Source organism: Triticum aestivum, chromosome 6D (genome assembly GCF_018294505.1).
Source record: "Triticum aestivum cultivar Chinese Spring chromosome 6D, IWGSC CS RefSeq v2.1, whole genome shotgun sequence".
Lineage (NCBI taxonomy): Eukaryota > Viridiplantae > Streptophyta > Magnoliopsida > Poales > Poaceae > Triticum > Triticum aestivum.
Window position 1 is genome coordinate 350,497,436 of NC_057811.1, and position 12,450 is coordinate 350,509,885.

At 45.9% G+C, this 12,450-nt stretch overlaps 1 protein-coding gene across 1 annotated transcript; it reads right to left on the minus strand.

Moving 5' to 3' along the window:
* Positions 1–700: 700 nt before the first annotated feature.
* LOC123145057 (GDSL esterase/lipase At5g55050) lies at positions 701–7,612 on the minus strand. The gene is made up of 5 exons (XM_044564365.1): positions 7,177–7,612; positions 2,041–2,171; positions 1,665–1,901; positions 1,317–1,566; positions 701–1,214 (listed from the first exon to the last, which is right to left on the minus strand). Exons 1-5 carry the CDS (start codon positions 7,433–7,435, stop codon positions 988–990), a joined length of 1,104 nt encoding a protein of 367 aa, XP_044420300.1. The 5' UTR covers positions 7,436–7,612; the 3' UTR covers positions 701–987.
* Between the last annotated feature and the right edge of the window lie 4,838 nt (positions 7,613–12,450).

A 12,450-nucleotide genomic window follows, 5' to 3' on the forward strand; every position in this document is an offset into this window, starting at 1 on the left:
ACTAGAGGCTTATTAGGGACATGGTGTTGTTTATGTATCCACACATGTATCTGAGTTTCCTATCAATACAATTCTAGCATGGATAATAAACGATTATCATGAATAAGGAAATATAATAATAACCAATTTATTATTGCCTCTAGGGCATATTTCCAACAGTTCAAGCTACAAAACAATCACATCTTTCTGGCACATGCACTATTCACTATAAAAGTACTTCCTTCGTCCTATAATATACTCCCTCCGTTTTAAAATGGATGACCCATCTTTGTACTAACTTTATACTAAAGTTAGTATAAAGTTGGGTCATCTATTTTGGAACGAAGGGAGTAAGATGTTATTACAACCAATATATTACATTGGTTGTAATAACATCTTAAATTATGAGACACATGGAGTATATGATTTTGTATTTCATACAGATCACACGAAAGCATATTTGATCAGGGCAGCGCCACGGGAAGAAAGGGAAGAGCAGGGCGGCGCCATGAGGAGGAAGGGAAGGAGAGGAGCGGCAGGGGAGACATCGCTGCGGTGGAGAAATTGGTTAAGAAAAAGAGCGCGTCGTGTAGCTAATCTCATCTCTGACCAAGTCGCACCCGCAGGTGGGTGGGACTCGCAACAACATGATCCATCGTGTGGCCAGGAGCGATTCAGCCAGTGAACGCGTGCACACTTGAAGTAATTGGGGAAAAACAAATGATGTAAAAATACTAGAATAAATTTAATTAAATTTTAGTTCATTCGGATATACAGTACTACATACGAACCTCGAGAAGTAATTAACCTGCATTACAGAGATGGCACCATTTTGATCTTTAGATTCCACACTACGCCAGGCGCCCACCTAATAATACACAAATGAAACCAGAGACGAACATCACTGTGCATACATATCCTACACACAAACATCACCATCACAGACACGTAAACCAAACCTAATAACGCAGCAGACGCGACCGCGCACGCGGCCCGTGCGTGCTCTATCTAGCACTGGTCCTCCGCTAGCTGCCTGAAATTTACGGGCGCTGCGAAGTGCAGCGAGCCGTTGTAGATGGCGGCGGCGGCGAGCTTGGACGTGGCGTGCGTCGGGTGCAGCAGGTCCCAGAAGAGGTACTCGTGCCGGTTGTCGCACAGCGTGGCGTTGGGCGTGCAACCCGACTTGCCGTTGAACTTGCCGGAGCCGCAGCACGCCGTGGTCACCTCCTTGAACCCTGCACAACCAAAGTCGCCATCAGCCTCTGAAGTCTGAACTTTTGGCCTGACGAACGCATTTGTAACGACCAGTTCTCGTATGGTAAATCAAGCTGATGTACCTAGTCTTTGGGGGTGCTTCATGATGCTCTGCACGACGGCGTGGGAGCTCCCAATGGAGTACTTGAGGCCGCCCAAGCTGACGCTGAGGCCATGCATGGCGTCCTTGACGCCCTTGTTGAGCCCACGGGTCAGCTCGTTGAGGACGTCGATACAGGCACCGAGAGGGTGCAGGCTTCTCGGGTAGGGGCAGCACCCGATTGGCGGGACGTCGATCACGGCCAACTTCCTCGCCCCGAGGCCGAACAGAGCCTGCCATACAGGACACGTCCATTCCGGTGAGATCTTACATCTTAGGCCCATATTGCAATAAGTACTGTAGTGACAAGAGGCTGGTAAAATAAATATACCTTCACATGACTTTTGTACTGCGAAACGAGGTTGGCGGTGAACATCTGCTTCTGCGCGGCCGTCGGCGTGCTGTTGGCCGAGAAGAAGGCGAAGATGTCGTTGCCGCCGGTGCTGATGAGGAACAGGGACCTCGACAGCACGGTGTCGGCCGCCTCTTTGCCGATGCACGCGGAGATGTTGCATCGGAGAGTGGCGAACTGCTCGACCTGCTTGCTCATCGCGACGATGGAGTCCCCCTGCACGAAATCGTGGCTTGAACATTACTGGGCATTCGTAAATTAACAGCGCAGCACGTTCACTACTTAGGTTAGCGTCTACCATTCGGCATGAATGGTGAGCTATCTCAAAAACAATGAACTTCAGGTAGCGTCTTACCGTCGTGTCAAGAATGCCTGATCCTGCAGAGGCGAAGTTTGCTCCCAACAGCCCTCGCGCGATCTGCCTGTTGGTTCTGTTGGCCACCGAGAGGAACGGCGGGGGGCTGCGCTTGAATCCCATGTTCAGAGCTGCCAAAGTCGACACAGAATTTTGGTCACCAGTTGTGTGCCAAAACACATGCTGCTTTAGAAATTATACCCCTTGCAGAACCTCAGAAGGGTACTTTCTAATTTGCCCCCATGACCAATCGTTCTTGTACTTGAATGAACTTCTTTTTGTATTTCTCATCAGAAAGTAGAAAAATTGCTTCACTGTCAAATATACTTATGTACAAAGATATAGAACACAACAAGTTCAAGTTTTCAAACGAAAAAAAGGTGTACCTAGTTGGTGACCAAAATCTGAAAACAGCACTGTGCCATGTTTTACCACACCTTGCTTTACCATTCCTTAATTTTTCAAAGCAGCTATGAATAGTTTTTATTTGGGAAAGTGTAATATATTAATATCAAGATGATACGAACTATTCAGTGCCTACAACAACGCACTATCAAGACCTAGCCGAAACATTAAGGATGCACATAGCTAAAAAAGACAAAACAAGAAGAAGTAAAAAATAAAGAAAGTTGGTTGTCACCAACGACAAGCAACAAGCCGCAACACCAACCACTATCCTTGAAAACACACGAACTACGAGGAAGGTTCTTCGAAAGCAACATCATTAGGAAGGGCCGACACACAAGGATCGCCATCGGCCGATGCAGCCACTGAAGGTCAGATCTTAGGTTTTCACCCCAGAAACCATGTCCGAAGAATCTCCAAAGCAACGCGTTCATCAAGGAAACAGTGTGTAAAGAGCTAAACGCCGCCATTGCCTGGTGCAACCATCAAAGGTTTGGACCTTGAGATTTCACCCTGGGACTCCAGATACTATACTCAAGAGAGCACCACCTAGCCAAAGACACCGTGTGCTGCCACCACCACTTGTCGAAGAAGACGATGTTGCATGAAGGGGTACACCCACGCTCCATTATCACGGGAAATTGAAATCGAACCGTTTAATGGCATACATGCCAGGAGATTACCTCCCACGTGCGAATCCCTGCCATGGACATCACCACACACTCAAGGCGGTCAACCACACGAGGCTTTCCCCCTGCGGCACCGACCAGCGGCGGGAGAGGGAGAAGACGATGAGTAGGGCTACGACGCGTCAGTTGAGGCGGCGCCTGTATCGCTCGGTCCCGACAGCGCAAGAGCGCATATTTGCATAGAAATCTAGAAGGGTGAAGAAACAAAATGTGGTGGAGATCTCTGACTGACCACACACATTGTGGATTTGCCATGTGTGGTTTACACTTTGAAGGCCTCTTTTGCAAGGATTCAATAAATAAATGAATAGAAAGTTAGAAACACACATAAATTGAATGTCATGCTATTTGAAATCCTACATGAATCTAAAACACATGCATAAGTAATAGAAGCTGTTTGATTGCGCCCCAGAAAAAGCATAGTTTTCAGTGGATGTCATAGTTGACTCAAAGCCCGTTTCGGGACCAAAAAAGTTGACTCAAAGATTTTTTTCTCAAAAGGTCTTGCGTCTTGCTACGAAAATCCATTGATGAAATTGCAATGTAGAAAACCGGTCCATAGAAATTTGTTAAACCAAACAGACATTGAATAAATAAATAACTATGGATCAGGATGTAATTTTTATTATTTTTGGTGTTCATTGTATTACCATGATTGAAGATAAATAGGTTGGAAGTTTCTCGGAAAAAAAAACTATTGATTGGAATCCCTAGAGCCAAAGAGGCCAAACGCACTCAACAAGAAAGAAAGGCCAAACGCTTAAACAAATGCAGGTCTGCAATATCTGCATGCTCTGAACTGAACTATACACTCAAACAGTCAAGACTGTACTCAGACTGTCTCAGTTATGCGCCCCGCGCCAAACGACCTCTCTCGAGACGAAAGACTGGTCCCTCCACTGCACTGCGGGACGCTGCCACGCTTTGCGAGACTTGGCTTCCCAGCGTCTGCGCCACCTTCATCGCGTAGGGAAGCGAGACGCGGTCACAATGATTACGTACAGGCCAGTTCTCTTCTTTTTTTTGGGCGAGGTCAGTTCTCTACAGTATGTACTCCAATTTGGCTCTTGGCAACAAAAAGTTTCTAGTACAAATGTCATTAAATTTGAAAAAAATAATAGATGTTCTCGTTCTATGAGATACTAAATTTTTATGAGGAAAGCATTCGGCGGCTAAATGGCTCTCGAGCTCATCTACTCCTGCGCATAAACAGTAAAATAGAAAATACTACTAGGAAAATTAAGAATTCTTTTACATGGAAGATGTTTGTGTGTGTGACGTGAGGTTCGTGTCAAGCTCACTTGGACATCTGATCAGTTTTTTTTTTTGAAACGGAGGCAAAAGATTTGCCTCATCCATTAAATAAGAGGAGAATAGAGTTTGACAGATTGCAAGTGACCTTATAAAAAAAACCGCATGGCAATTACTCTCGTACAACAATACGCCCTAGTTTCTTAGCACCCGCTGTAACCCATAGGTTGGCCTCAAGCAAAATATTTTGAAGAAGAATAGGCGGTGGCGCACTCTTGTGGCGAAACACCCGGGTGTTTCTCTCATTCCAAAGAGTCCAAGAGACGAGCATGGTGAGGGAGGCCATCGCTCGTCTGTCTGGATTTCGCATGTCGGTTCTTCTATCCCACCAACGCATAAGAGAGTCCTCAAGGTGCCAATCGGAGGTGTCAATGTGCGCAAGACCAAACTTGTCAATGACTGATCACCAGAGTCGAATGGAGAAGCGACACTTGATGAAAAGGTGGATGCCTGATTCTTGCTCCCTCTTGCAAAGTGGGCAAAGCCCACAATTTTCCCAACCACGCCGCTCCAACCGGTCCGCAGTCCAAATCCGGTCTTGCAAGGCCAGCCAAGCGAAGAATTTGACCTTAGGGGGAGCCCAAGCTTTCCAAACCATGTAGTGAATGGGCGAGTGCGTTAGGCCAAGAAATTGCGCCTTATAAGCAGTGGCCGCCGAGTATATCCCATCTACAGCATGTTTCCAGACAATGTCATCCTCAACCTGGTCGTCAAGGTGAACGTCATGCAAAAGTGTCCAGAGCGAGAAAAGCTCTCGGATGTGGGCGGCAGAGATAACCGTGTCATGCTTGATGTGAGTCATCCAAGCGTTCCCGCGTATGGCTTCTCGCAGCTTCCAGCTCTTTCTTTTCGCGGCTTGATAGATAAGCGGGGCAACATCCTTGGGCTTGCGACCAAGCAACCACGGGGCGTCCCAAAAAGGTGTTTTAGCACCATTTCCGACGATGATTGTGGTTGAGGCATAGAAGAAATCCAGGTCGTCCTCGGTGCAAGGGTTGCCCAATCCAACCCAAAGTTTGTTAGGCTCCTTCCATTCGAACCAAAGCCACCTCAGCCGCAGAGCCCGAGCAAACTTGTCGGTGTTGAGGACCCCAAGGCCTCCATAATTTGTGGGCCTGCAGACCACGTCCCAGTTGACCTTGCATTTTGCACCAGACGTCTTGTCTGAACCAGACCAGAGGAAGGCCCTCTCCACCTTGTTGAGATTATGGAGTGTGCCCTGCGGCACAATGAGAGGCGTGATGGAGAAGACCGCTTGAGAGGTGATGACCGATCTGACAAGGGCAGTGCGTCCAATGGTTGTGATGGTTTGTCCTTCCCAAGTTACCAACTTCTCGGCCGCCTTGTCTTCGAGATATTGGAAGTCGACTTTACGGAGTTGCCTGACCGAGAGCGGGAGGCCTAAATATTTTATTGGGAACATGGCGCGGGTCGCCGGGATGCTACTCAGAATATGCCCTAGCGGAAGATGATTGCATCGAATGGGCACCACCGAGCTCTTGTGGAAGTTGGTGCAAAGGCCTGTCACCTCGCCGAAACCCCTTAGGATGGCAGAGAGGTTGTCAACGTCCCTCTTAATTGGGGCCATAAAGATGGCCGCGTCGTCCGCATAGAGGGAGGTTCTCATCATGGCACCTCGCCCGCGTATCTTTGTAAGATGCCTTTATGAGTTGCGGTGGCAAGGATTTGTTGAAGGGGGTATCCGATAAGTTCTCATTCTCAGCAAAAAAAAAAAAAAACTAAGGTTTGTGACAAAGTTATTGTTCATGTAAAAAATAAAGGTCTGTGAAAAAGTTTACTGTTCTTACACTATTCAGGACCAATTTTTTTTTTGTTAGAGCTGCTTAGATGTTTAAATGCGCTGAAATTTGACACGGGCCTCACACACTAAAATATCCTTCCTGCAAAAATATCAGAATGCCTTGAATGTTTTTAGTACTTTTTTTACTTTACTGTTCATCAAGATCAAGTGAGCTCAGATGCAGAAATGGATATTCGGAGAAAAGCTAAGCATTTTGACGTGTGAAAAAAAAATGAACGTCAAATGTTACACTTAATTAGTTTTTCACCAACAAAACACTGCTATCCCGTTTTGTCTGAAAATTTCCATTAAAAATCAGAATTTTATTTACTTTTTATTTTGATTTTACTGTTCATCCGCCCAGAGCCAAAACGGCCATCCCTGTTTTTCAACCTTTTTCTACTTGGATGTTGAAATGAGGTAGCACGCCACCGGATCAAATTAGGCAAAACAAACACACATATAATGAACTTGCTCACCAGTCACGATCACACAAGCTAGGAACGGACGGACGGCATGCCTGAATCGCTCAAAACCATGCCCACGCAACAGGCGAGGTACTGTTGGAGCGTGCAGAGGCGAGCAAGAGGCATCGAATTCAGCTCCGGCTTAAAGCGGTGGCACCCTTTCAGTCCTCTGTTTCCCATCAACTTCGCGTTTGATTCATCGTCCACAATGAACTGAAACGGCCGATCCATGCTCTTGCCCGCCAAACAGCGCATTCCAATTTCAGACTTCAGAGCCAACGCAGAAGGAGAAGCTCGAACGCTTGGCAGTTCACCGGTTGGGCAGCTATGCAGACATGGCGCCGCCACCGTAAGCTACTCCAAGCCGGTGTAAGCTGCAGCTAAGCTAGTTGCGACTTGCGAGAGAGACATGCAGAGAAGGGCGGAGCACATTTTTCAGGGCGCGCGCCGCGCACACACGTACCTAAGAAGTCGATGCCGTTGTAGCCATTGCTGAAGCGGCCGGTGGGGCGCGAGGTGGGGAAGTCGACGCCGTTGTGCGGGAAGTTGGCCCGCGGCACCGCGCTGCCCGGCAGGTAGTTGTTGCTGCCGACGTCGGCCGTGGAGTCCCCGAACACGTACATCGCCGGCACCTTCGCTGCCGCCTCCGCCTCCGCCGCCGCGCAGAGGGTAGCGAGGGCCAGCAGCACCGGCACTATCCGCGCCGGCGACGCCGTGGCCATGGCTGGAAGGTGGTGGCTGTCTGTCTGATACTACTCAACTTCTCTAGCCTAGAGCCGCTCGGTGCAGCACTGCGGTGTACTTGATGGCCGGCTATACCCTTCTTTCTTTAGCTTTGGGAGAGGGCCGCCGAGTCCGGCAGCGCACTTTAAAGGGCGGAGATGGCAGTGGCAGGCTATAGTGGAACCCTTTAAGATCGGTAGGGTACCAATAAGGCGTGGCACGGCACTAGCGCTGGTAGTAGGAGCAGTACAAAGTTGGCTTTGGTAAAGAAAGACGCCACCGCCATGGCCCCTCGACTTGACGACGCAGTCATCGTCGACGGAGGGCTCGCTCGAGTGTATATTCTTCATGTACTACTCATGGATCTTGTTTTCTGTTGCCACAGAGGAACTGAAATGGGAAAGAACAAGAGCAGGGATGGGATGGCGATCTTGTACTCCGTGGAAAGGCATATCTCTCGACATACTTCTCCAGCCAACTTCATGATGGGTTCCTATTCCGTGATGTTTCAGCCCCTGTCAATCGTTGTAGTTCTACGTCTTCGTATACGTTTTTTCGATAAAGGATGAATTTTATTAGCTCAAAGAGAAGCATCAAAAGGATACAAACCCAAAAAGCACACAGCCGGCCACGTCTTCGTATACTGTCTTGACCAGATAGAAATACTGAGGCTACTGATTTTTGAGAGAAGATCCCCGGACCCATGCCGGTAACTTGGCTTAACTAGAACTAATTGCTTCTACCAGTACACTTGTCATTAAGAATATATTCTGCTAGCACCTAACATTCTTAGGCAGATTTGACCTCATCGACTCGTCTGTACAGGGGCAGCTAGCTACACGTTTACAAGCCTTCAAGGATGGGAAAAACATCCGGAATCTAATGCTACAGCGGTTAATTAATTTCGATGTGTGCAAGTGCAGCATCTGAATAATTGAAGCAAGCTGGAGCATGAAGGCTGGACACCCAAGGTTGCGGTAGCCTATTCTTCTACGTTTAAAGCGTCTAATAATTCTCTCTTTACGCCTAGCTGTTTTCATATTGTTCTTACCATTACTTACAACTGAAGCTAGGGGTGGCAGATCAGATGCAGCGGGCAGGGAAAAGAAGATCCTGTGCACATATACTTTGCGTCACTCTTTTTCCTTTTTGAAAGCAACAAAAATAAAACGACAGCAGTGGACAGAGCAACCTTTTCCTTTCGAGATTGAGGTAATCTCTGCTTCAGCTTTCAGATGCTGTGATATCTGCACCAGCACTTTTTAACCCAGCGTTTATACACCGTGCATTATTTTTATTTTTTTACAGTGCAGCCTGGGCCTTCTCGACGGAGCTGCCGTTTAACAAGCAGGTAGTAAAACGATATTATAATATAATAAAAACTTTAGTGATCGAGTCATCATCTCATCGAGTATGTGGTGGGTTGTTTATTCCTGAATCTAGTTGGCACCACTAGTGTCAGGAGAACTTAGCGAGGTCCAGCTTTTTTTCTTGCAGAGTGTAGTTTATACTCAACTTTTTTCTCCACTTCCCAAAGACACATGATCGTATGATTTGTATCCACCGGGTGAGGATCGAGCCCTTCTCTTTGGCATCTCCTCTTTCCGGTACGTGCGGCTCCAAGCACTCGACTCATTGATTGAGCACAAATTTTACATGTTCTGTGGGTGACTCACTGACTCGGACCTGCACTGCACTCATTATACGGTGTAGTTCGTACTCCCGTCGTAAAGAAATGTAAGCGTTTTTAGTGATCTAAACGCTCTTATATTTCTTTACCGAGAGAGTACTAATGTAATTAAATATGTTTTTTCAAAAAGAGGATAAACTTCGGCCTCATGCACACAATCATCTTTATTATATTATTTAACACAGTCTGACAAAACAAATATATGGATCAAAGCAAAATCATCTTCCACGCGATCAATGTCGGTACACCTACTTGTTTGATGATGTTGCTAAGGCCTTTAACCAAGATTTTGATTGCATTAGATTTGGGAGATGTCTTTATGAAGAAACTCTGACGCTATGGAATGAATTACTCGATATGTGTAGTCAGGTTACTCTGTCGGAGTGGCCTAGCAAAGTTAAATGGCTTCGTACTAAATCTGGACCGTTTTCGGTTAAATGGCTAGAGTTGTTGTTTTTCCTTTTAAACTTCTTTGGAGGATGAGAATGCCTCTAAATATAAAAGCGTTTATATGGTTAGTGACTAAAGGGAGGATCCTAACAAAGGATAACTTGTCTAGGAAAGGGTGGAAAGAGTCAAATTTCTGTGAGTTTTGTGGTGACTCTGAGACCATCGATCATATGTTCTTTTCATGCTCTTTTGCAAGATTCTTGTGAATGTGATTTGTCGAACGCTGGGTAATCCCAAATTACCTATATCTTTCTTTTATCTTTGTTAAAGTTGGATACCACCCTCTTCTAGTAAAGACGGGGTTGTTGTTTCTATTGGAACTGCTGCTTTGATTCGGACAATTTGGAAAACAAGGAACAGATCATGTTTTTAACGTGTTTTCCTTTCAAGTCCCATCGATGTTATATTTACCTTGTATTCTTTGTTGGATTCATGGATGATTCTACAGTAAAAAAAGGAGTGCAAAAAATGCTAGAGGTTTTCAAGAGGCTATCTTGGGTAGCAACAAAGTCTATAGAAGGGCGCACTGATGCAATCCTTCTGCTCAAAGACATTGCTTTGTTTCTGCCCGAGTAATGGGTGGCCCCTTATTGCGTTTAGCTTAAGACTTGCTTCTTGTTTTGGCTGATGTACAATTATATATAAAAATGTTAGAATATGTTCTCTCCTCTGTAGTGGGTGGTTTTGTTGGAAATATGCTCTAGAGGCAATAATATTGTATTATTATATTTTCATATTCATAATTAAGTGTTTATATTTCATGCTATAACTTCTATGATCCTGGAATATGCGGTTCAATGTAAAACTCATATGTACATGTGAAATGATAAACGGATAAAATAAAGGTTCCTAGTCTCACCATTAAGACTAGCTCAAGTGTTTTTGGTGATCACGCTTTCCGGATCTTAGGATCGTTAAATGTAACGATAGTCCTAAAACAACATTGAGATTATGACGTTGGAAGAACGATCATATTGAATCGACTCAAACTTGTTTGTTATGAATTGAGATAATATCGTCTGCAATCAATTGTAATAACACAGAGTGTTAACATGTGATTTTGCTCCTTAGACCATGAGAGTATCATAGTCACTTCTTACCATTGGGGTTGCTCAAACGTCACCTGTAACACAGTGATCATAAGACAACTTACAGGTTCATCGAAAAATTTGACAAGAGACTAGATAGCTCGAGAGTGGGATTTGCTCATCCGACGATGGAGAGATATTCTTAGGGACCTCTCGGTGTGAAGACATCCATCATCGTCTGTCCATACATAGGTGACTACGTCACGGGGGTGCCGGAACACGATAACGAGAAATTTTGGGGACCTCTCGGGAACACTGTCCAATTGATCCCTATGTTCGCTCACGTACTATTTTAAGTGAATCCTTATTATAACATGCACACAAATTTTGGGCACTTGTATTCGACTTAAGTCAGTGTGCCACCGTATCTCGTATACTTACTACTCCCTCCGTCTAGGTGTAATAAGTCACGTTGGAAGGTGCAACGGGACTAAGGTGCGTGCGTGTGCGTGTGTGTGTGTCTGTGTGTGTGTGTGTGTGTGTGTGTTTAACAGCATGTGTGTGTTAGAGAGAGCGACAGATCGACCTACTCCTACAGAGAGATGTTGTGTAGTGTACGATTTTAGCCGCGAGAGTCGGTGCATCCTCTCGTTTCCGGGCGTGTCCGGTAGGGACATGCGGAAAGCTGCCACGCCCGCTCCTGACCAGCCTGGCCCACCCAAAGCCCCTCCATCGCCCGCGCGCGCTTCCCACCCGAAACGGTCAGCGCCGCTCCAAAGAATCGGTGCCGCATTCATGCCCGGGCAGAGCGGACGCGACCTCTCACTGGCGCAAGAGTGATGGTTGCTTCGTCCGTCCAACTTACTGCTGGGTCTATGTGATTGGACGGCTCATTGGTCTTTATTACTGAGGTGGTAGGACTGCTGGATGTCCCACGCTTTCGGCGAAAGGAGGTACTACTACTAGATTACAATTTTCTCCATTCTTACAGCAGAGGCGTGCAAGAGCAGTGAAAACACGCAGGCTCAGTGATTACACGACCCACCTCACACTATCACCGTGTGACACCTAACTCTTTACATAGTACTCCCTCCGTTCCTAAGTATTACTAGATGAGTCCCCGCGCGTTGCCGCGGAACAGCGGTATATCTCTTTGCGCAAAATTATCGATTTCATAGAACTAAAAAAACTCTATAACCGCATGACAAATGTGGTAGCCAAACTAAATAAACTCCCATCATCATTTAGATCATCCCACGTAAGGAAAAAAGATCAGCCAACTCCTACTGCATAATGGGATTATATTTTTCTTTTTTACATGTTAATGGGACTTAAAAGCTCACTTACATGCATGCTACCGGCGCATGCTTGCATGCAGACATGTTGATGTGATTTAAAACCCACTCACATGCATGTGCCACGGTATTTCTGCATGCTTGCATGTGGCTTAGTGCGGAGCCTCTCAACGTCTAGATCAGACGGCTATTATGGACTGATTTACTTCATCTAACGGCTACATCAATTTTGATGATGTGGCTCAAGGAGAGGATAGAGAATTCCTAGTAGTGGGGGCTAGCTATTACTAGTAGATAAGTCTTTGTAGAGATTCCACTACATACTGAACAAAATGAATGAATCTACACTTAAAATGCATCTATATACATCCGCATGTGGTTCATGGTGAAATCTCTACAAAGACTTATATTTAGGAACGGAGGAAGTACTAGTATAGTACGTACTGTAATTTATCAGCGAGATAAATTTGTACAATGCTATGAAGCTTCCAGCTTCTGTTACATGTATCTTGCGTCCAAGGTTGCCCGTTGCAACATTTCATCAAATACAA

Coding starts and splice junctions, on each gene's coding strand:
- LOC123145057 (XM_044564365.1), bottom strand. CDS start 7,435: ATGGCCACGGCGTCGCCGGCGCGGATAGTGCCGGTGCTGCTGGCCCTC. Junction 1,902..2,040: donor CAGGCATTCTTGACACGACG/GTAAGACGCTAC, acceptor GATTTCGTGCAG/GGGGACTCCATCGTCGCGAT. Junction 1,567..1,664: donor AGTACAAAAGTCATGTGAAG/GTATATTTATTT, acceptor CCTGTATGGCAG/GCTCTGTTCGGCCTCGGGGC.